Source organism: Nothoprocta perdicaria, unplaced genomic scaffold (genome assembly GCF_003342845.1).
Source record: "Nothoprocta perdicaria isolate Ctin4 unplaced genomic scaffold, notPer1 scaffold_409, whole genome shotgun sequence".
NCBI classification, from domain to species: domain Eukaryota; kingdom Metazoa; phylum Chordata; class Aves; order Tinamiformes; family Tinamidae; genus Nothoprocta; species Nothoprocta perdicaria.
In genome coordinates, this window is record NW_020455654.1 from 77661 (window position 1) to 103756 (window position 26096).

General features: G+C 38.3%; 1 protein-coding gene across 1 annotated transcript in view; it reads right to left on the reverse strand.

Moving 5' to 3' along the window:
* Window positions 1-24880, reverse strand: part of DSE (dermatan sulfate epimerase) — a 35051-nt gene extending 10171 nt beyond the window's left edge. The window contains exons 1-2 of the mRNA XM_026045663.1: window positions 24839-24880; window positions 12095-12563 (exon numbers count right to left, since the gene is read on the reverse strand). Of these exons, the coding sequence (XP_025901448.1) occupies window positions 12095-12510 (416 nt within the window). The 5' untranslated portion in view covers window positions 12511-12563; window positions 24839-24880. The remainder of the gene's footprint in view (window positions 1-12094; window positions 12564-24838) is intronic.
* Between the last annotated feature and the right edge of the window lie 1216 nt (window positions 24881-26096).

A 26096-nucleotide genomic window follows, 5' to 3' on the forward strand; every position in this document is an offset into this window, starting at 1 on the left:
TCTCTTTCTCTCTCCCTCTCCCTCTCCCTCTCCCTCTCCCTCTCCCTCTCCCTCTCCCCCCCATCATCCTGTAAGTCTATAAGTTTTGTATAGAATTTGATGTCTCTGACATTAGACAACTCATCCTGAATTTTAACACAGTAGTGAGCTACTTAAGTTTGGGAGACAATTTTATTCTTTCCAAAGCTCATTATTTTCATTAGACTAAGACTTTAAATATTAAAAGAATGCTTTTATATTCTAGGTTTCGCTGGGAGAAATAWGTATAAAAAAAAGGAATCAATTTATCTAAAACAAGATTAACAGCATTTTGTGAGAAAGTAATAATTCATAATTTATGTGTCTCCAAAAAATTGTAACTTTTTTTTTTTTTCAGGGGAGCTTAATTTGGTAAAAACCTCCTGAGGGATGACTACAGTAAATTTTCCTTAAAGAAAGTTTAATAAAATAGTTCCCAATGATGTTTCTTAATTTCACACATGAATTCAAAGGTAAAGTGGAAATGAGAAAATTTATTTTCATAAGTACAATTTAAATTTGCATACTTAATAGAATTTAAAAGAGCATTACCATAAAAAGAGGTAAGTCTGCTACTCAAAATTATTTTCTAAGAATTACCTGCTTGTATTAGACGATTAAGATGAGCTTGGCGAAACTGAATTTATAACAAGAAAATTCCTACTGAGTGGGGCAGGTAGCACAAAACAAATATTTCTTTAAACTGAGAATATTGAGTRTCAAAGCCTTTAGTTTTGCAGCACTGAGAACATACTCAGGCCATAGTTCTATAAAATAGAAAATATGAAGGACTATATACTGAAAATAAAATCTCAGTTTCATAGAATAAATTACAGTGTTTTCATGTTTAGTACCTTCATTCATTCARTGACTGACTCTTCAATGACTTTGCCACACATTTCATTACAGAAATTCATTTTAAGTTGTTGGGGTGAGATAGTGGCCTATGGCAATCAGAGAAAACTGTAGTGCCCCTGAAGATGTGCAGCTTYGGGCATCTACTGGTCTATGATTCTATAAATAGGATTTCATATTGGGTTTGTTTAAAGCAGCGGAGTAAACAAATAAGATGAGGAAAAAAATACCAGGAATGTGAGATAAAAACAAAATCTTCATCTGCAATGGGATCATCTACTCGCATTGAAAAGYTGTCAATGAATGACTTAGAAATGAYGAATATCAGCTTAGTGCACTGTGACTATGGTAAAATATAAGATATATGAATGAGAAAAATGACATTTAGTTTTTATGTCAACATGTCTGACAGTGCAAGAACTCAAGCAAACTTGACAGTCACATGGTATGTAAGGAAAGCTCCTGTAACCCTTCTGATTAGCTCCATTTCCAGTACTTGGAAGCATTTACCTTCTCTCAGCTTGAATTCAGCCTTCTGCTGAATGAAATTATGTATTCATTTCCACCCATTCTCATCAATTTTAAGCTAAATACATGAGTGAATATAGCATTTGCTTGCACAGCAAGATGTGACTTTTTGTTGAACCAGGTTTTTTAGTGGACTAGATTATTTTCCTTGCACCATTTGTTTATTTGTTGGTCAAAGGCAGACATTAATGGGAAATGGAATGACYAAAAATAATGACTAAAGTGGAATAAACAAATAATTGTCAAATTTTGGGGAAAAAAGTTCTAGAAATTTATTACTGATCCCCAAATTCACATTACATTCTCTGTGGCCTCTGTTACAAACTTTTTTCTGTTATTTTTTTCCATCCAACCTTTAAATTTATCAATTAAGGCTTCTGGACACAAAAAACCTCTTATTCATATTTTGAGTTATTTGTTGTGGGAAAAAAAAATACAGGCCTGTAAGCCAAACATTGACATACTGTACATAGAAGCTCATTATTTCAATTTGACAATGGCAAAAATTTCCAGATAAATGTGAAGAAAACCTAACTGAATTAGACAAGCAGCTCTTCCTATTCTCTAGGTATCACCACACCACACATATTAAAAACTGATTTAACTTCATATTTGTCAATCTCAGGTCGGTCTCTGCAACTCTTTTTGCTTTTCTTGCTTTGATTATCATTGAAATATGTCTTACCATGTGATTAGTCATAAACATACATAAAAATAAAATTATAGTCTACTGCGCTTTATGGGAAATCCTAGTATTTGCATCGCTGTCAGCAACCACTTGAAACCTTTGAACTACTATATCATAAACTTTATTTTTATTTTACTTTCCACTAAATATTTGCATGTTCAAAACTCAGATTCAGCTGAAATGGATATAGACTGGCATTTAAAAAAACTGCCAGTTAGTCTAGCACAGCTAAAATGTACTTGTGGCTGCATCATACATTAAAAAAATAAAAAAAAAAAAAAAAAAAAAAGAGAACAATGACAATTTGAGTTAATTTAAAATACTTAATTCAAAATTAAGTATTATTATAACAACTTTATATATTGTTAACTGGAATGGATTAAAAATTGTTTGGTGATTTTTACATTGCTTCAACTGAAATGAGATATGATATTGGGTTGATTTCATTGTTAAGGTGTTAAGTTAATCTAACTTCACATCTGTTTTTGTATTAAATTCTACATAAAATCCATAAAATCCAGTGAAAGATATTATATTAATCTCTGTGTCTACCATTTCTAATAGAATGGAGAACATTTCTCTAATCTGAAAGCACTAAACTGACTAATTATGACTTCACTTAAAATTACTTTTTCAGCAGAAAATGCATTCAGTGTAAAAGAGCTTAGGCTTCCTAAGAATACACATTGTCAAGCTACCTGCCCCAGGTTACACAATGTAATTTGTAATTTGGTAATTACTTTCCTCAAATTACAATTACACTATGACTTACACACAGTTCAACAGAAGAAATACACACATTTCCAAAAAAATAAAGATGAGGATTTAAAGCACCAATTCTGTGAGCAAACAGAAAATCCAACCAACACTTAAAATGAAATTCTCTCATAAGTAACAACTCTTTAACGGATATAAATCACTACACCTCCATTACTATAATTCCAAAGGATCTAAGCAATGTCCAGCAAACAATGTGTAAAATAAGCCACAAGAAGAATCGTCAAGTGGCAAAAGCATTAAATGCCCTTTTCATCGAAATTATGCTCTCATTTTTCAAATGGATTGCCAGTGTCAGCTTTGGTAAACAGCCTGGCTAGGAAACCATGGGAATGCGTGGCACCACAGTTCTGCCTTGCACTGGATCTGGGGAGAAACAGCTTTCAGGGTTACTCATTTACTACATTATATTGCAATATTAAAGAAAGTCAGTGCGTATTTGTACAGTTAAAGATGAGTGAAAATATACCAAATATTTGCAGTGGATAATAGCAATTTGCTAATCCGTTCAAGAATAAAACTGAACACCAGATACTGTGCGCCTCAATTTAGCAATTAAATGGTTTTGAAGAGTGAAAGTAACAAGTTTTATGTTAATGCTGCATAACTTCTATTCTCTTCTAAAGGTATCGCATATTACAGAAAAGAATCCAAGATGTTAGGGAAAAGAATTCAAAGTAAATAAAAAAATCTATGACAAGTTTGGTACAGGTCAACTGTTTAGTCAAAAACACCAAAAGTTTTAGCAAAGGCAGCTATTGTAAAAGTGCTGAAAGATATTTTAAAAATCACAAAACCATACATGCATCCCTATAGATGATGACAAAAAAAAAAAAAAAAACCCACAAAACCAAAAGCAAACAACAAAAAAACCCTACTTTACACTTCACTTACACTTCTTACACCTATAACTGTATTTAAAAAATGTGTTTATTTGGAAATTTGAGCTGTTTTTTTAAGAGCGATAGAAGGCTGTGCTTAGGCTTAGGGAGATTAAGCTGTGCTGCTTAATGAATGAACTCCAGAAACATTCAAAACTACTTGCATCATTTTGCATCGAGTACTGATGTCTAGAAAAGTGCCGCAAATAGCATCAAATACATGCCTGAGAGGTTCTTTAAATTTTCTTTACTACATAAAATATTTTTTGTTGCTTCCTTTCAGTAAATGAGAGTTTGCTATAAAAAAACTTGAAAGTAAAGATCAATAGCCCTTCCCCTTGAAACAGCAGTACATATGTTATATATATATATATAGTTTATATATATATAGTTTATATATATATATATGTATGCATACACACATATGCACACACACACACAAACACATATATATGTGGTAAGATCACCTTAACATCTTTCTTGAAAACATTACTATTCTTTTGGTAGAAAGTTTTGCATAGTTCTGCCTTATTTTTCTCCAGGAAATGCTTTCTTTCTGACATTAAAATACAAAAAAAAAAAAAAAAAAAAAAGTATTTCTTAAAGAAATAATAGCAAGAGAAGGAGAAATAATCACTATCTGTCCAGTTCAAGGCAGGAAACTAAATATCTAACCTGAGAAACAAGAATACACTCTTGAGCAGCTTGATATCTGATTTCCAGTGTCTATGTCCATAAGAAATATATCATCATTGACTGTAAAATGAAACATGAAGCATATCCTGACACATTCATTATACGTGCAATCTACATCTCAAAGCTTAACACTCCAAGCTTTCCCATGGCAAATAACTAACACAGAATGAACTGGGGGCTAGGGGTAGATAAAGCTAATGCTGAGATGCAGCATGCCAGTACTCAATCCTGAAACTTTCATTTCAAAATAAATGCTTGAAAGTTCTGTTCTGAAGGCTTACAGGAGAAAAAAACTGATAAAGAACATACTTTTAGTGCATTTAGATACTTTCTAGCTTCCACATGGTAGCTAGATAACAGCATGGCTGAGTTGAATGCATGTAAAATGTCAAACGTGGATACAAATGTGGCATATCATGGGACATTTCCTGGTTCTGAATTAACTGCAGAATTGCATGGATTTATCACTGGCCATAGCAGTGTCCTGGCAGTCCAGAAATACTATTGCTGTCACACAGTCCTGGGGCAACAGAAAGAAATAATCTCTTGTGTGCAGGAGCAATGCACATTTCAAAGGGAACTATACACACCAATGAGAATAGGATCATCAACATGTTTTTTTTTAATCTAGAGTTGATTTCTAGCATTTTTCTTACAAAGCCTCCAAAACAAAATATTTTCATGTGCTCAAATGAGTCTAATTGAACAATTTCTTCCATTTTTGTTTTGGAGAGAAAACAGAAAAATCCTTGAAAATATCTGATTGATCCAAAACAATCTCTCAGCTTTCACCTTGCCAGTATTTTTCTGGTCGACTGCCAAAACAAAAGCCCCATTGTCTGCATAACCTAAGTGCTTGGTCATTTGCAACAACTGCGGTAAAAAATTTAAAAATTAAAAATGTCCTTGAAAAAAATGATGATTTATTTTTCCAGCTGTTTGACGTGAAATATAACAAATTTGCTCCTGTTTCTTCACTGGTTATGTCTCAGTAACAGTAACCCAGACACTCTTGTAATGTTCGTTTCAGCTCAGCTCACAGGAAGATGGGGAAAGTTGTGTTTAAATGTAAAGGGCTAAATTCATATCAGAAAGAAAGCAACATATTTTTTGGAATGCTTAAGGGCCTGTTATAAAAGTAGGGTTGTATAGTTTAGGTGGAATGGCACAACTAAGACTTCGCTTCTTTTAGGGGAAAATTTCAGCTACTTCTTCTCTTTTTCTCTCTCTTTCCCAATAGACCTATATTCATCATTCTACTGCTTCTAAAACTTCTTTCATTTCCTTTTCTCTCATTTTTCTCTTTGATCACAAGAACAGTCCTTTTTAAACTGGGCTCTTATTTAGTATCCTCATGATCCTTCTGTGTTGCTACATTAAAAGTAAGAACTAAACTTCTTTTAGTATTTTGCCAAATAAAGCAGATGGAAAATTATTCATATTGCTATTTTAACTGACTAGTTCTCTTTATTTCAAATGTTTATACCATGCACAGCACAAAGTGAGTTTTCTGTATTTACAATGGTACTTTGGACCAGTTTGCCTCCTAGAAAATTAATCATCTGGAATTATATATTAAAAAAAGAAAGTATAAAATAAACTCTTCATCCTTCAGCTAGCCATTTTAATTTCAAATAGTAATGCACAATTTCTATTTTTAAATGCTACATATGAAAAAGATAAAAACAACATGAGGGTTTGATATTTCAGTTACTAACATAATATACATTCCAGATACCAAATTCATCCTCCTGCCCTCACATTTCTTTTTCTTCTTTCCGCCAGGAAGTCTATCTCGGCATCCCCCCGAGCTTCCTTTACAATAGCTGCTCTAGCACACTCCTATAAACCACTACCAAGTCTTGTCTGAAAGTGACTGATGGTTGATTATTGTGAGGTAAATGAAGGCTCTAAGTTTGTGGTATCAACACAGAAACTTGCTCTATTTCAACCTYGCACATGTGAATTTATTCTATTCACACTTTTATGCAAATAAATATTTATACATCATAACTGTATATGGTGTTCAGCACTGAGTGCTCTGTGGACACTAACAGCAACAGCCATGTAATACACAAACCCTAGTGGAAGGATTAGAATTGCTGGTTAATCTGAAATACCCGGAGGGTCATAGATTTGTTATGCCAAAGGCTTGAGTTAGTTTCTACTTACTCACTGCTATTTTCTTGGCATGTTTGCACATACTTGACAGCAACTTTCTCCCCTGTGAAGCCCATGAAGCAAGATGAAGCTGACTGTCAGATCCTGCTCCTCACTCTGCGGTAATAATGTGTTTGTGTTTAAAAGTGGTGCATGAACTACACGTGACAACAACAGCAAAAATGCTGAAGTCTGGTACTTTGGAAATTCTAAACGGAGAAATCTCCCCCACTGTAAAAAAAAGAAAGGTCGAGCAGTTTGTGAACTTCTAAGGTATTTGTTTCTGAGACAAGCTTAGTAAAAAGTGCCTCATTTCTTTGTACAAAACATAAAATCCAACTAGACTCTTATTTCTGCATGATGTGTGCCTCTAATTACATCATTTCAATCAGTTCTGGAACAGGCTGAGGCAGCATATGGAAAGAATCACTAGTACAGATCCTCTCGGCCAAAAACGCACTTTTGGTAGGGAGTGTTCTAGAGGCAAGTGATAGATAAAATGCCAGAAAAATAATCTGCATCCCCTGTTTTCTGTAAAATAAAATGATTTGGCTTAAATATAAGGGTAAGCTTCCCCAAAGATTTTAGAAACCTTTTAGATACTGGGTCCCAGGAAAACCAAGCAACTTATTTAACACTGGCATTTATTTTTCACATATAGATGTAGCAAAATTACGTCTATTTTTATTGGAATATCAGGGCATTTATGTTTTCCTGGTCTTGCTAGACTCCAAAGCATTATCTATTCCCATATTATTTTTAATGATTGTTATAGTTAGCTATTAGCCACTGACCCTTTGTTTATTTTAAAATATAAACCCACTCCAGGATACAGCAATTACTGATGGTCTGTTATGAGTAACATCTCTCTTCGCATTGGTTGTTATGACAAACAGCTCAACCTCTGCCAACCTACATGAACGGGAACTGAGTTAAGGATTTACTTAATCATGCGAGAGAAAATTACTGTTGCAATGTAAGAGGAGAGGAGACATAAGTGTTTCATTATATGTCATATCCATAAACTTATCACCAGACTTTACCATAATTATACCCTGACATACTGAAATATATTTGTGCTATTGGAGATTCTCAACATCATAAGGAGGAAAATTAAAAAACTAGCCTCCAGACATGGTGGGACAAAACCCAGGGTCACTCAGGCCTGAATTTATCTAGCTACTACTGCACATAYTACCAATATATACTTTCACTTAGTTGAAAGGCTTAAGTTTAATTTTAGATCTTCAAAAATATTAATGTAAACCCATCCAATTCAGTATTTTAAAGTTATAGAGTTACTTTAGAATCAATACCATTTCAGTAGAAGTAAATGAAATCCAGTTTATACTACTGAAAGAACCAAGTTGCCAACAGAAACCATATATGATGGACAGATTTAACTTTTCAATGCATGTTATGGAATCCTCTTATATAAAAACGCATTTTTAGGTCAATTTAGAGGGAATAGTAGACACCTACATTACACAAGTCTTGAGAAAAAAAGTTCCTCCAGACTAGAGACATTTTACTGGTACTTTCTGAACAAACACTTTTTACTGATCACATAGGGAGTCTAGACAGAATCGTTGTGTTTGGTGCTCTAAGTTTAGGTAGCATCAATACTACTCCTTCCTGGTCAGAAAATATTTATGTTCGGTTATTGAATAAACCTACAATATTTTTTCTTTTACCTTCTTTTACCTACAATATTTTTCTGAAGACTATATATAAGAATGATTATATATATTGAAGAGCAATTTCTTCTGTAATTTCATTACTGTGATACTCCAAGAACAGTTCATGTACAGTCTTATGGCATTTACCTCTGTAAGATCTAAATGCCTGCCAGTAGCCATTATGCAAGTTGTCTTCTATTTGCCACCTTGGTTCTTCTAAATCTTATTTTAAGTGAAGAAACATGTGCAGCAACGTGTTTTGTTGATGCTTTTTAGTTGACTTTCTTAAGAAAAACAGATTTACTAATCATGCTGTCTGTCTGTCCACTCCTTTAGCTTCTGAACCTGTTGACCTCTTTTAGCAAAGCTAGACAGGGTAGTACATGCTTCAGAGATGCTATATGGGTATAACTTTACAGAAAGTTATGGCTGGAGGAAAAGGACATATATTGCTGCCATTGGTGATGGAAAAACTATAGTGTAAACTCCACATTCTCAGTCATGAGTTCCTTGGGAAAGAAAAAAATAAAAGGCAATAAATATCAAGATTTTGTTGCAGCATTTGCAAAGCTGTCCACTATGTGTGCTTGGGGGCTGCACAGAAGGCAGCAATATTCCATATGTTTCTGATTCTCTGCCTCTGTACTTCCCTCCTAACCTCACTGTATGCTTTTTCTGTGAAGCAGAGAACCTCAATTAAAGCCGGATTGTTAGCTGAATGACACAKCTACCTAAAGAGGGACAGATGGCAAAAAAAGGATGGCTTATCTCTGATTGAAGTAACACAAGATACTTGCTTTAAAAGAACAGTATGCTTTAGGGGTAAAGATTATCAAAGCTGAGCAGAAATAGGATATCTACTCTGTTCTGATCAGCAGCTGGTTAGCTGGGACAAAGGCAAGCATTATGCTAAGGAACCAAAGAACAAAAATTATTCCAGGGCAGGATTCACAGGAGATACAGAAATGGAATGAGGTCATTGAAACAATGAGCAGACACAGCAAAAGTGAGAAAGACAGCTAGAAATGAGTAACATCACTACTCACAGAATTACTTGCTTCATTTTCTTGTTCTATTAGAATAGAGACAGTCATATATTTGCTTGTTTACACTATTTAAAGCAAGGTTAAAAATAAAAAGAGGTGAACACTGAAGCTATGGAGGAAGCTGATGAGTTTTGGAGCAGCCTGTAGGTGCTATTGGAGATGTTTACACAACCTGAGATTCACTTCTGTAAAGCACTGGCCTTGTGCCAGAAGAAAGACTTACATACCATTTGCTTCCCAGGACATGACACAAAAATAAGGGAAAATCAATGCTTTGCATCACTGAGCTCTTGAGGAAGATTTTGAAAATAAACATCATCCTGGTACGTTACTATCTCTGCTACTGACTCCCGTGAGCCCACTCTTCTGTGGCATGCAAGAAACCTAAGTCCAGTGCATCCCCTCTCTCTCACACTGTTTATTTAGCTCTGGCTCCTATATTTCTTTGGCACTGAACTCTCAAATACTAGGGAGAACCCCACATTGCTGATGTCTTTTAAATCTGGCCAATGAAAGAAGCACAAGCCACTTTAACTCAGTCCAGCATATTTTTAGTGACTATCCATAACTGGACACCAATTATAGGACACTGCTAGTTTGTCCTTTCTCTTGGAGAAGGTAGCTAAATATCTGATTGAGAAAAGAATACAGGATGAACAGCTAAAATCTTCCTCCTGTGCTCACTTGCAACCTGATCTGAACTTCTGGTGAGCTGCTGACAAAATGGACTTGAAGTACAGCAGCCGTGGGTGAAGAGAAGAAGCCCTGATGGGGCTCCTAGTTCCTAGACCCAATTGTATGGCTCTTCAGGCCATAACATAACTGTAAGGAACACAAGGCAGAGTCTTACCAAGACTGAAAAAAAGGTCTCAAGAGGTCATTTACTGAATGACCAAGTGTGACCAGGGTATTTTTGACATCTGCCTAATCTTCAGGTTCCACATTCACTTAAACTGCAACTTACCAACCTTGCAATTCGCAACATTGCACAATTTCCTGTATGTGTTCAGAGGAAAGTAGTTTGCTACARTTAGAAAATAGTTTAATGTATTTCAGGGCAAAGAATTTCAACTTTTGGCCCTACAGAAAGTGGGTGGCACAGTAACAACAGAAAGTCTTGTACATGACAATTTAAATCCAGGTGAAATCAATCCAGGAGATGGTTATCAAAATGCCACATRCGTTTACATAGCACTAAAGCAATGTATTTAGATGGACAGCTATCTTTTATCATGTCCCAGTTACGAAGTACACAATATGGTAAAGGAGATGTTGAAGAACTGCACAGCAAAGGAGTTGTGAGCCTAAAATGAGGCTTGGATAGATAGATGTCAGTCCAGTCATGAAGCACTTCATGAAAAACTGAAGAAACAATTATGAATATATTTTTAAAGATAATACTTGGAACAAGTAAGTAGAAAAAAAATAGAAAAGAAGAATGTCTCTTGAGCTTTTTCTATTAATTAAATTCTGTCACTAAGCTGACTAATTATAACCTTTGGTGTAAATATAAATGAACACTTCTCATTAGATTGGAAAACTGTAGTTCATAAAATGTTCTTATAAAAGCTAGAGTGTCACTTTTACCTACAAAAAAATCTATGTTTTTCATGTAGTTTTCTTTTCTGATTTCTTTCTATTAATACCCAAAGAAAACTTATGAGTCTGGAAAGAAAGAAAAAAGTACTTTTATCCACACTAGCACACTAAAATGTGAATCCTGATTGTTTATCATTATTATTTTTTTAATTTATAGGAATTGGCGTGATACGCAGTGTCCTGCTCCTTCTTGCAGCGTTAATTTACAACRTAGTGGGTCCAGTGAAGGTGAAAAGCTCTGTGGCACAGCTGGTCTAAAAAAGGATAAATACATAAAATGCAGAATGCATAGCAAGTCAGTCACTGTTAAGATTAATATATGAGCAACTCACCTAACTCTGTAGGCTATTCTATGTGCAGAGCAGGACTACAGACAGTGACCTGGGTGTCATGGTGGACGACAAGTTGACCATGAGGCAACAGTGTGCCCTCACGGCCAAGAAGGCCAACGGGATCCTGGGGTACATTAAGAAGAGCGTCTCCAGTAGGTTGAGGGAGGTGATCATCCCCCTCTACACAGCCCTAGTAAGGCCACATCTGGAGGCTGTGCCCAGTTCTGGGCTTCCCAGTACAAGAGGGATGTGGAGCTGCTGGAGAGAGTCCAGCGCAGGGCTCCAAGGATGATCAGGGGCCTGGAACATCTGCCCTATGAGCAAAGGCTGAGAGCCTTTCAGCCTGGAGAAAAGGCTGGGCCTGTTCAGCCTGGAGAAGAGAAGGCTGAGGGGGGACCTGATCAGTGTCTATAAATATCTCAAGGGAGGCAGTGAGGAGGAGGGGGCTGGCCTCTTTTCAGTGGTGGCCACTGATAGGAGAAGAGGAAGTGGCCACAAACTGGAACATCAAAAGTTCCATAGAAATTTAAGGAAAAATTTATTGACAGTGGGGTTGACAGAGCCCTGGAACAGGCTGCCAAGAGAGGTTGTGGAGTCTCCTTCTCTGGAGACCTTCAAAATCCGTTTGGATGCAGCCCTTTGCCCCTGTGTGTGCCAGTGGGTTGGACTAGATGATCTCTAAAGGTCCCTTCCAGCCTTAACGATGCTATGATTCTCTGATAGCTATAGGCTAATATCTTTAAACATTTCACTCATTCACTTACTCTTTCAATTGCAAGTTATATTTATGCAATATAAACAGCAACTTAAAAAAAAAAAAAAGACAAAAATCTACCAACTAGGCTGAGCTGCCATCCTCTCCATGTAATCCTTGGCCATGCTGATGGCTTCGATGTTTTCCGGGTAGAGCAAGCAGAACATTGCCAGAGCCCCAAGATTGTTGCCGTAGATTTCGTTCCAGCGAGCACTGAATTCCTTCGGGTCCCAGGGAGGAAGGTACTCAAGGGGGTTCGAGAGCATGGTCTGCACTGCCTCGGTAAGACGGACCGCGATGTGCTGGTGGGTGGTGGCTGCCTTATGGCGCAAGTCTTCCACATCCCCCTTGGAGAAGTAGAGCATGGGGTAGCTGTCGTAGTTGGCGTTGACAAAGGGAACCATGGTGGCCGGGTCCTCTCTGGTGCCGTAGGCCAGTGTGAAGCAAATTATGGGTATGAAAAACACACTTGGGGCTCCCCGGGTGTGAGTCCTCATTGTGGCATCAGATCTCCAAGTCTCAGTGGGAGCCAAACCATCTTTGAAATATCCTGAGGGAGAGAGATACAAGAGCAAGAGTTAGAAGACGAATTTCCAAGAAAATATGCATAAACAGAAAAGCTTTAAATGAACTATCACACTGTTCTTAAAGAACCCTGCATGGACACATATCAGTGTCTTTCAAATATTTTTTGAGTCCTTCAGACAAAATTCCTGCTGAACAACTGATCCTAAAGAAAAACCTATAAGCTTTGGAAAAATTACCTCCCTCCCCCATCTTTTCTGAAGTAGCTGGTATGAGGGGTGCAAACATACAGGTCTTGTACTTGGGACTTACCAATTTARAATAATTGCAACTGTGCTAATATGAAACACTGCTGACTGTGCTGGCAAGTGGAGAAGGGAGAGAGAGGAAAAGGAAGGAGCGAGAGCCACAGAGATTGTGCTAACGGCAGCCAAGCCCGCATGCTGCACTGGCTGATGTTAACAGCTGGAGACTAAAGGATAAGGAATGCTGGAGGTTTGCGCTGGGGTCATATTATACTGTGCTCAAGGCCTCTGGTTCTGACACGTCCTCAGTTTAAAAAAAAAAAAAAAAGGAAAAGATGACAGAAAGAAAAAAAAATGGAGAAAAAAAGAAGGCAGCAGAATTCCAGAATTCTAGAAAAAAAAAACAATTGAAATACCTGGCTTATAAGGTGTTCAGTTTTTTATACTGCTTTTGGCCTCTAAAGAGGCTTCCATTTTTTCATGTGGAGATTTATTTCCAGCTACCAGGAAGTCTGAACGTTATAATAAGCACATATTTTCCTATATGCCTGATTTCTCAAAATATGCTCAAATGGGAGATCTATACAGAGGTTAAGTGAAAGTATTTGAACATAAAACTCACTTTGTAAAAATTACCAACTATCTAGCCTAAAGTCTCAGATAAAACATGGCTAGGATCCCCTCGAGGAAAGCCAACAAATTCCTAGAATTCTTCAGAGGGGAAAGGTTACAGAAAACAGACCCATGAGAGGCAGTTTTATGTAAATAATGAACAGTAGTTTTCAATTATTAAAAAGAGAAATAGACAGAAGGAAAGAAAACCCTCAAAACAAATATAAAATATTTTTTTCCAAGGAAAACCTGTTTCATAGAACTCAGAAATACAACTTGCAAGGAGCTAAAATACAAAGCACCCTTTGACTTCTCCCCACAGCTCCCTGCATACAGATGCCAACATTTTCTAACAGAAACCCAGGCAGCTGAAACTTAACTCAGAGACCCACATCCTGGTTCAGTAAAGTCGTTAATAGGCACACACACAATTAGACCACCTTGTTGGCCTGAGTCCCTCTGCTAATGCTGCCTACACAGACCCTCTGGTCATTTGTATTTGACTATTCTAAAAATTAATTTAGGAGCAAGTATTTTTGGCCGTGAAGTATATCTTTCCCTGTGAATTCTTGTTTAGGCTAAAAATAATACTGTACCCTAAAAGTACATACCTAAGTACATTACGGTGGATAGTCAAATTGTGTTAGCATACAGTAATGCAAGATGACATTTTCATAGTATTCTAATCCATTTTAAAATAAGTTTTGCCCTTTTTTGAATATACRCAAGTCATTAGAGAACACATTACATAGAACACCAAGTACTTTTTCTGGTAATACTTTTACTGTATCTACACATTTTCTCACCACACACATAGAAACATGCATTGCAGTTTATCAGAACATATCCAGACCCACTCACGTTCCCATCTACAAATATTACAACAACATATCTTAAAAGAAAGGAGGTAAAAACCAGCCAAACCAGTATATCATGTCTGAAACGTGATGTGGGTTTTTTCACAACTAAGAAAAAGACATTAAAACTCTTTTCAATTACAAAAAGATGTTCTTAATCCTTTAAAACCAGAGAAAGAAGAGAAAAGAAACTTAAAATATATGTATATTTTCTGAAAAAATAGGGAAAAAAGGTTTTTTTTACCCTTTTCTCTTCCATCATGGTCATACATTGCAAGAAGCTTCCCATGCTACAAAGAAGAAATAACCCCAGATACATTCTTTCCCTTAGTCTGATTTCTATGAGAACATCAGCACATCAATGAGAATTAACACAGGTGTAAATTTAGGGATGGTTTTAATGATTTCTAGATTAGAGTTTTCCTGACCAGAGATTAGGGAACATGCAATGTGGTTTCCTAGATTCTCCTCTCAGCAAAGCTATATACATGTTCCCAGCAGTTTGTCATCACCAAACACCTCTTATGTTGTCTGAATTTCATATCATATTTCAAAAATTCCATAACTCACTTGTTTTTTTCCATCATGAATGCACACATTTAATAGACAAGGTAAACCCTTCTTTGTACATTAGAAGTAACCACTATATCACATTTTTTAGCACAACTGGCAAACCGATAGTCTTTCAGCAGGTTCTGAATCAAGGTTTGGAAGAAAGTCTTCAGAAAACAAACAAACAAAGCAAACAGAACTACAAATTCATTCTTATTTATCCTTGGTTAACATTACCACCCTTCCTACAATACAAAGACAACAGACCATAACAGAAAGGTGGACAGTGAGCCCTTTTCCTTCACTAGGCAAGGCTCAGCCCTGCGTTACTGATGGATGGGAGGAGACATCTACCCAGGCATCCAACTTTGTTTCCACTACAGCAACCATGTTGAAAGAGGCACCAGAAGGGAGTCCTACAGTGGCATGACTATGACTTAGGCCATGCCACCTTGAGTGACGTTCTATGTTTTCTTGTGTATGATATCCTTAAAAGCATGACCAACAAAAAATAATAATGAAAATTGCAAAGCTCCCCATATTATTAAAAAAATGAGGCTTTTCAATAATAAAGATGTGATTAAATTTACAACAGGTAACAAGCAGGATGTTGATGTAATTAAATCACCCAGAGGGTGAGGAAATACAAATTACATGGTTCTGAATGCAGCCATGACAAACTACCTTCACAGCAATTTCAAATAATAGACCTGCCTTGAATCACAAACCCAAGTGCTTCATTGACTAGGATCAGATTTGACCACATACTTCACTGATTTACTGTCCAAATTTACCAGTCCAAATTTGTCCGTAAGTTAAGGCTGAAGGATCTTTCTCCATAGGAGAAAATGCTAACGTGTCATGCCTTTTAAAAGGTCTGTCAGTCAGTTCTAGACTGAAAGAGTAGTTGTCATGATTTTCCCTTCCTCACCAGCAGAAACCAAATGTGAAGGATATATTTTATTCTAGAAAAAGCAACATGTGAACCTTAACTATTTTAATCCACCATGTCTGCATCAGTAAATGGATGTTGAGCTGTAGCCAAAAAGTACGGTAGAACTGGCATCATTAACTGAACTGAACACGGGTACAGACCAAACAAGTACATCTAATAAAATTAAACTGAAGCAGTATTCAAAGCAAAGCAGGGGCATGTTTCCTCCACACATGAAGCTAACCCTGAGATGAGAGTGTGGGAGTGGGAGAGGAGATAGACAGTGGTGAGGAGAAGATAGCACTGTCAGGGCCAGCACAGCTGTCCTTGAAGTAATCCAGTCTTCTAGGGGTCTTTAAAAAAATAAAATCTTTCAGAGGATTGCATCTTACCACTGAATCAGTTTTGAAGAGCCACTCCTCTCCAAAAATGAAAATGTGCTTTACTGGACTTGAGTGGAAATTTTGCTGGGACAACACTTTTACCAGTCCTGGTGCTGAGCACAACCCCCCAAAATCCATGCTGGAGGCCAGAGAGACTTTTAAATAAATCACTGCTCTGAATCTGTAGGTCTTATACTAGAGGTTTTAAAAAAAAAAAAAAGAAGTCAAGAGATTTCTTGTCCTAAGAAAGAAAGCTCAACCTTTACTTAGTTTAAAATGCAAAATTGCCCTTTAAAGACAGAGTTGCACAGATTTTATCAGTCTTCTTCTGATGGGCTATTTGTACTCTCCAGAGAGGTTATAGTTCATGTTGTTGTTCCTTGAATTACCTCCACAAGCATTTCGATAAGAATTTTGTTCAGACTTTAATGAAAAAAACTGTTTCACCTCAGTGAGAAAAAGCAAATCATCATGTTCAACCTGCAAACTTTGCCTCAGGAAATGATCCCTGTCTCAACTTCCGTCATCTTTGTGTAAATTCTTGATTTTTTTTTAAGGAAAGCACATTTATACTCAGTTGAATGTAGTAGTTAATCTGTGCTTAATTTCATATTGAATTACACTGTCACTATACTTTTGTCTCAATTTAAACTACATTGCAAGATCACCTTGTTAAGCTATCCAAGTACACTAAAAATATAGCAATCAATGGCAGCACCCACTGCTAATCAGGCAAGTTTAGCATTATATTTCATATTAGCTAAGTAATACATATTTTACATATTTTATAAGAAATAGTCAGCAATCAGTAAAATCTGTAATAGTTGTTGCCATACCARTTCCCTGAAATTTATAGGAATTGTTGGAGAAGAAAAAAAAAGGAAAATCATGTTATTTTATTTTGTTCCAGTAAACTTGAACGGGTAAAGATATTTTTGTACTGCTGCAGACAGCAACCAAAATATAACTGCTTGACACAAGAAGTTGTAGGCTAGTTCGGAGATGGAGCAAGGGAAACTTCATTAAAAACTGGTTTGAGTACTTTATCCAAATACCCGTAACACTAGTAAATATTTTGCACACATTTCAATTCAATTATTGCTGATAGCAGGAAGAGCATGCATAAATCTTTTTCGAAGTGGTGTGTTTTACTTCCATGATGCTTATTTATAGGAGTTGAGAATTAGTTGTTGGCCTTCCCTGTTGTCCAGCAATTTCAATTTTAGCACTCATTTAAATATTTCACAAACACAGCACGTATTTAACAATATGAGAATAATCAACTCATCTAACGGAATCCAATGACATTTAAGAACTAAATAATGCAGACTAAGTCCATGAAAACACCCAGAGTTAATGAGTTCAACAGAGACTACCTTTCAAATATCACCTTTCACTTCCTACTGACTCAGAGGAATATGTCTGACGGCAAGATTAGTCAGAAGGCAGAAAAGGTCCAAGAAAAATATAAACTTAAATTTGTATTGTAATAATTACAGCCAATCTACTGAGTAAATTCCCAAGCTGCATAGTTCATATATCATCAGTTAGTACTACTCTCAAAATTACAGGGACACCAGTACAGCAAGTTCTCACACCCCAAGACAACAAGAGTCAAAAATTCTACCTCAACCACTCTTTTATTGAATCTGATAAAATCTATCTTTCCTATCTTCAAGAGATAGGCAAGATGCTAGGAAAGGTGCAAAATCGCGGCTTACATATTTCAAAAATACCTATACCCACCAGGGGACACACGGGAAATATACTACATCACCATTTTAAAGCTTAAACATTGAAAATGCAGAATTATATATATATATATATATATATACACACATATATATATATATGTACTAAGGGAAGTATAGGTGAGTGTCCAGAGGCTGACATTGCACTTGTTCTGAAATGACCTGAAGTATCTAAAAAGGATCTTTGTGTCAATTTATATATCTGGACATGTGCTACACTGTACTGTGAAAATAATAAAAGACACCAGGAACAACCAGTTTCTATACTAATTAATGAGTATATTACATCACATCAGCAGGCAAGATTGAACTTCTGTGCATCCTTTGATCTATGCACAAAACTCAATGGATCTATTTAGAGCAGCCACGTGAGATTCTTATCCTGTGAGAAAGAAGGGTTACACTCATTCTGCAAGAGGCTACAGATGGAAGAGCAACATAACATATTTTCAGAAGTTTCCAGTAGACGTGCATGAGATATTTGCTATCAGAGTATGAAAGTTCTTTTTTTTTCAGGTTATTCTTTTTGTTTGAATATTTACTTGTGCATTTTTCATCTTGTATATAAATTAACTTGGAATATATAGATACATACATAAATGCAGATACTGAATGAAAAATCTTGTTCTTTCTGCCTCAGGCAAAAACAGTATTTAAATTATATGCATATCCAAACCATATTTAACACATATTTTCTTCTATTTTGAATGTTTCCTGTGATATAAATGTTTTCCCAATAATTTTTGATACAATTAGCATTACTATTCATAAACCTGACTGGGATATTTTATTCTATACTCCACTGTGCAGAACGAACAAGAAAGTAATTTCATATATAGGATCCTGAAGACACTCATTCCCAACCAGTACAGGCATGCCTGTTAAGGCATTCAAATTCAGTAAATTAAAGTTCAGTCCTTTTTACCATTAAAAAATGCAACACTACACATTAAGCTTTTCTTTAGAGCATGAGTACTTTTTATTTCATTCTGAAATTTCATTCTCCCCAGTGCAGGAGGGATGTGGAGCTGCTGGAGAGAGTCCAGCACAGGGCTACCAGGATGATCAGGGGCCTGGAACATCTGCCCTATGAGCAAAGGCTGAGAGAGCTGGGCCTGTTCAGCCTGGAGAAGAGGAGGCTGAGGGGGGACCTGATAAGCGTGTATAAATACCTCAAGGGACGGAGGGAGGAGGAGGGGCTGGCCTCTTTTCAGTGGTGGCCAGCGATAGGACTAGAGGAAATGGCTTCAAACTGAAGCATGGGAAGTTCCACAGGAACTTAAGGAAGCATTTCTTAACAGTGAGGGTGACAGAGCCCTGGCACAGGCTGCCCAAGGAGGCTGTGGAGTCTCCTTCTCTGGAGATCTTTAAAACCCGCTTGGATGCAGCCCTGTGCCACGTGCTCTGGGTGACCCTGTGTGAGCAGGGGGGTTGGACTCGATGACCTCTGAGGTCCCTTCCAACCTTCGGCATTCTATGATTCTATGATTCTATGATTCTATGAATGGAAATTTAAAAGACATTTAGATAGCTAGGAATATAATTATTCTTTGTAAAAATGTTTTCATAGAAGATAACACTGAAGCTTGAGAAATTTCCTCTAGGATAAAAGTACACACTAGGTAAGTTTGTTTGCTTCATTTATACCTCAGAAGCCAACACGCCTCCATGCTTTAACAGAAAGTAGGACACTGTCTGGGGTTGAGGCTGTTGCTGTGACAGATGCTGCAGAAACACACAACAAAAGTGTCTATAAAAGTCCTAATGATCAAATAGTATTAACCTGGCACTTAAAGCACGTTTTTCTCACCCAAGCAAGCACACTCACTCAGCTAGGACATATACAGCTGCATTTGGAGTATCAAAACCATAGCGTTTCATGGGAAAACAGCCAACTACCCCAATGTGAAACACTGCCTCACAAGAGGAAGTTAGCAAGGGAAGATATTATTTGAGGTTACCACCAGTGTGATGTCTGCAGAGACTGAGTCRCAGAACCACAAGTCCACAGGAAAAGCTGCAAAACATTCAAAGTGTGATTGTAAAGCCCGGGAGATTAAAAAAAATAAAAAATAAAAAAAGGACATATCTAAGAGGGGAAGACAATTTTACTGTTGTCAAAAACAAAACAAAAAAAAGAAAAAAATCCTTCTTGGACTTAATCCAGACCACTCAGAAATGTTGCACGCAATGGAGCTGCCCCTCAGTTTTTTCTTTTTTGGGGGGAACTGCTTACATCAAAAACAACTGATATAGAGCCCAGTGTTTCCAATTCTGATTTTAATTTCTGTCTTCTTTACCAAATAACACTTCATTATCTTTGATCTTTATTCTTTCCAAATACTTTTAAAAGTTTCAAATTCCCTAACCTGCTCTCCCCTTCTTCTATGTGTAATTAATAGCTTTACTTTTTTTTCCTGATTATAGTTTTAGTTTTCCTTCATGCAATTACCTCCAAGATTTCAGAAATGAATAAAATRTTCCAGTTGGCGTTATGCAGAAGAGCTCTTTCTACCTATGTATGTTTATCTACACCTATCTACAGACTTGAGCAATTCAAGATATCAAATAAATATTTTTATTCGTGTAAAGCATTTCCACAGAAAGTCATATTAATACAACGGAACATGTCACATCCTGCAGCTGCTATGAGATCAAAGTGCATTTTAATTGTATTTCCATATCCTGCTAATGACTCAGTCTTGCACAAAGAGCTATGTTAAAAACATATTCTTTGTTTCTCTCAAAGAACCATGACAAAATATATGGGCACCAAAGAGGCTCAAAGACACTTGTGCTGGTCAATCTACAACTGAAGTTTGAAGGCTGCAAACTAAAATGAAATTAATACTTGCTTTTATATTGTATAGATATAATCTTAAACTATGTGAATGTGTATGACCTTAGATGTGTATTCCCACAGAAGAACTGCTCTTTCATTGCTCCAGGATAAATGCCTCTGCTTCTAGGCTGAAATTGCACCATCCTGCTGGTAGCCTCATCTCCCTCCAAATCAATATGCTGTTCGTTATTGGTATATCTCTGTTGCTACCTCTGCTACTCTCATCTGTTATCTCATTATCTTTAGTTTTGATATATAGCTAGAGACAGCATATATCTATATAGAGCACAAAGTTTATCTGTTTACCTCTCTTTGTACCTAGATGCATCTGATTCTTTTTCAGGCTATGTACTCAGAGAGGAAATAAAATGTATTGTCACGCAATTGATTTGAGGTTATTACTGTCTTCACTACTACCCAGAATATCCTTAATGAGAGTGCCAGTTGCCTTTTCATGGAAAGAAGCTTGAAACAAATAGGCTTAAAAGATTGTATATTGTTTCTGTAAATTGCTACCAGTCACAAGTGGCATGGTCAATTTGCATTAACAGGCTTCAACACATCCAATAAATATTGGGTTAATTTTAAAATTTAGAATTTTATGATCTGATATCTGATCTTGAGTTGTGCAGGCATGACTCTCAGTGCAGGACTGGAACCTGACACTTAGCTCCAACATCATATATTGTGTTAACCACAATGTAATGTCGCGCACCACTAACAGAAGAATCTGATTTAATAGCATTAAAGGGGCATTGACATTCATTCTAATAGCTTCAAACAACCTTTTTAAAGACTTTGATAACTCTAAGTAGTCATTTTATTAGAATATTTAAGGTGACATAAAAGGTATATATCAAATACTCTGCATATTTACTCTCTCAGGTAAAAGAAAAGTAAAAAAAAGGAAAGAATATAAACCTAGACAACAGCAGCGAAAGGTCTCTAATATTATTTTTATCTAGTACTGAATGCAATATCTACCTGAGCAAAGCAACAAGAATTTCTATAGCTCCTTGTCTATTCTAACCAAATCTACTGCTGATTCTTACTGCAAACAATGTGAGTCTATGGAAGGAAAAAAAACCAGTAAAACAGATTAACCAGATAAATGTAATTTCAAGTCACACACAGGACATCCTCATTGTGTCTGAGGACTCGATACCTGACTCTGTCACAGCAGCAGGTGAACGTGCTAGGTCAGCATCTGGCAGGAAAAGCTGTTTCTTGTGCTTTGTACTTCGCCTGGTTTCCAACATCACCAGACCCCTTAGGTCAGGTCTATCTTGCAAGCACTTCTGTTAAACTTCTACTGACAAAGCATTTATGAGAAAGGATACAGATTACATCAGCAAAATTTCATCTTTCCTAGCAGGTTTTTATTTTCCCCCCACACTCTTTTCTGTTCCCATTCTGAACAAATAACAGAGTCCAGTAAAAGTTCTGGGGTTTTTGTTAATGCAGCTCTGTTACCACTTCACCATATCCTTGCTGTGCTTGGCTGTGTTAGTAGAAACCTGTAATGCAGGCTTCGCATGAGAACAGTTGGATCTGTGGAGTGAATGAATTGTGGTAATTACATAAGAGGAGATGAAATCTGAACTCTTGGTCATCTCAATCCTACTTAGGAGGAAGAGGAGGAAGGCCTTTTATACAGATAGTATTTCATCCCTGATTTTTTTTTCCCTGCTTTAGTACAAACAAATCTTATCCACCCGAAAAAGAAAAGTAGCTGAAGAGAGGTTTTAGACTGAATGTTAACGTTATTTATTATACATGGCTGCTGTCTTTAACATAAGCTAGCATCCTTTAACACATAGCTAGCTTTAGGAGAAATTTAGGAGAATACATTACTATAAMCAAGCTCTTTAGCTAACCTAGATGGATGGAGACCATGAAAATAATGTAGGCATAAAGGTGTAAAAATCTAAGATGTAAAAAGCCAGGATAAACTTTCTGCTGAGATAGCTCATTTACTGCTAAATCACTATTTGATATGCAAAAGTCAATATCTCTTTCAGTCTCTAGACACCTAGGTTACCAATTCTAAAATAGGGAAAAATGGTAAAGGAAATTGTTTCTTTATTTTTTTTTTTTTTTGATCTCTTTAAAAGTGTGGGGAAGTTATTTCTTGCAAAATGTCCAGGAACAATAGGAGTAGTAACTAAGTTTCTTTCTGTCATTGCTAGAATATGTTGTGGTTGCCAGATGTGCAAGTTTCCACACACGCAGTCCTAGGAATGTGACTCAATTTTGACTAAAAGCAATCATTTCTGTGAGAAGGAACACTTCAGTTTTAGAGCCTCTTTTAACCCTATTTCTCACAACTCATACTGTTGTACACTAAAAGATGTGACCATTTATCCTCTAGCAAGTGAGATAACTGGGTAACCCCAAGCTTCTGGTGACGGGAATAACTTTCTATTACCACCAGACTAGGCTGAATTCTTGGTTTTGAAAAAGGCATATGTGTTCCCTCTTCCTCTACCCGAGAAAGAGAAATGGAAAACACAGACAATGTCTGACAGATCTTTAAAAGTATCAAAGACGTCAGCCTAAAGCTAGCTTTCCACTACTACTGCTTATTAAAGCTATATGCAGCCTATGAAAATCACAGCTAGTATTTATCCAAGTAATAAAACACATTTTACTCTTCATTGTGGTAAACATATTTATTATCTATCTAGTTAGAGTAAATTTACTAATTATATCTTGTATAAACTCTAATGAAATCTGACTTCCCTTGAGGAAAACAGATCTATCAATATCTACCTCAGGGAATTGATTTGTTCAGTTCATGTATTTCTTAATTTGTAAGAAGTATTTTCTATGACTGAAGAATAAGCTTTAGAAGAGATTCTCTATGCGTATACAATGAAAAAAAGCACTAAGTTTATGAAGTCAGTACCYACATCACAAGATACGAAGTTATTCAAAAAAGCCTTGTATTGAAAAACAGCACTCATTTTTTCATGACAACACAAAATCGTTTTAAGTATGACAATACTTCAAAGTCAACAATAAAGGCAGAAAAGACTAATTAGTGAGGAAACTCTTATTTTAAATAACAAGAAAAGGATATGACATTTGTTAAAATACTAGCATTTCTGCCCACTAACTAGTGTGTGAGCAATGTACTTTGGCTTTGCTTACTAGAGAATTTTACAGACAGCCAAGGAAATCCCAAACTAAAACTGGTACTTTGTTGACTCCCACTACAGGCTAATTTAGACTTCAGCTAATTCAGGTCATACAAACATGAAAGCAATGACACATAGTAAGTAAATTCATAGCTGAAATAGTATTTAGCACTTCTGTAGAACTAAGAATCCCTGGATCTCCGAGTAGTCATGAAACAAATTAATTAAAACTCTCAACACCTCTGCAAAGCTCATGAGAACAGTTATCTGTTTTACGAGGAAGGAAACAGACACACAGAGGTGGAGTGACTTGCCCAAGGCTTCCCAGCAAGAGACTTTCAGAGTAATAAACAGAATCTGAATTATTGGTTCCCATTGCTGGCTTCAGCTGTATTGTTCCTTCCCTGAGCTATTGCACTGAGTTATAACAACTGCTGGCATGATAAACATAATGTGGCAACATTTAGCTGGGAATTTCTTTGTCTGTATTTAGACTAGATTAAAACTTTAATGCTATTTAAATCATAATTAATCTTCCTAGAGTGACCCCAAATCCCCAACTAGCTGAGCAATAATTCTTGTGTTTCATTCACAGTTGTAATAATTTCCTATATTTTCACTGCTCATGCCCAGAGAAGAAGCTATTCCAGACTGAAAACGCAGGAAACTCCCCCCTCCCTCCCCATCCCTATATTTTTTTTCAAGAGTGATAGAAATGTAAAGAGAAGGGCTACTTTGCTTAATGTGGAGCTGGATTGCAAGGACCGATGTGAGATGCACCCAGGTTGATGCACTGCTSGCTGCGGGACTGGAACTTGCCTCCTGGCCATGAGGACGCTGCACTTCATGGGTTAATACCCGCCTCCCCGGCTCCTTTCGACCTTTCCAGCAAACAAGAAAAGCCGCGGGAAGCTGCGATGCGCAAATCACTCCCTCCCTGTCCCTCGGCTCCTCCAGGTGCAAAATGCGGGTGCTGCCGCTCACCTCTCACACGGGCATGGCTGGGAGCTCAGCTCATTCGCGCTGCTGCGGGCTCGGCGCCTCCGGCCCCCGCTGCTCTGCAAGGGCAGGGAGCAGTTAGAGGCTGCGGCAGCGCCGCCCGTTCGGCCCCCGCACGCCCACGTTTCTGCGCTGACGGCCCGGGAAAGGTGCGGGCTGCCAAGCGGCGGCGCCGGGACGGCAGGGCGAACCTCCCACCCGGCGGAAAACGCGAAACTTGGGAAAAAAAAAAAAAAAAAAAAAAAAAAAACGCCCAACCAACCAAACAAAAAAACTTGGTTGCGAGCAAGGGAGCTCTTGAGAGGCGCCCCGCTCCCCTCACCGCGCCCCGGGCCAGGCCTCCCGCCCGCAGTGCCCGGCCCGGCCCGGTGCCCGGTGCCGCCGCTCACCTGCCGGGTGCCCCCGCGGAGCCCCGGCTCGCGTGGGGAGCGCGGAGACCCTCCCTCGCCCCAACCCGGCCCGTAACGCGTGTCCCGGCCCCGCGCGGGACCGCCCGCCCCCCGGCACCGGAGCGGAGGCTCCCGACTCACCGCCCTCGGCCCGGCCCGGCTCGGCTCGGCTCGACCCGGCTCGGCTCGGCTCGTTTCTGCGCGGCCCCGGACCGACCTGGCTCAGCTCGGCTCAGTTCGGTTCGGCTCGGTTCTGCACGGCCCAGCCGCTCCGCCGCCACAAAGTTTCTCCTGCGAAGCCTGGGGGGCCGGAGCGAGGAGAAGGGGCGGTTTTCAAGTCAGGAAGGAAAGTGGCTCCCCCCGCCCCACCTCCTCACCCCCCGTTCTTCCCGCCCGCCCTCCTCTCTCCGTCCCTCCCTCCCTCCATCCATCCCGATCCTTCTCCCGATCCTCCTCCTCGGCCCCCGGCCCCGCTCCAGCCCGGCCCGCCGGCTCCTCTCGCCATGGCGGCGGCAGCGGGATCGCCCGGCGAGGACGTGGATCCAGGACGGGGATCCAAGACGGGGACGTGGGGCAGGAATCCGGGACGAGAACTCGGGACGGGGATTCGGGATGAGAACTCGGGACGAGATTCCGGGTCAGGGATCCGCAATGAGAACTCGGGACGGGGATGAGGATCGGGTGTGGGGATCGAGAATAGGGACCTGGGATGGGGATCCAGAACAGGGAAGGGACAGGGGTTCAAGGCGAGAATGGGGGAAATGGGTCGTCCCGGCGGAGCTGCCGCTGCGGCTCGGAGAGAGGAGCAGCCTGGGAGCCCCGGGGCTTTTTGTTATTGCCTGTTTTTACGTAGA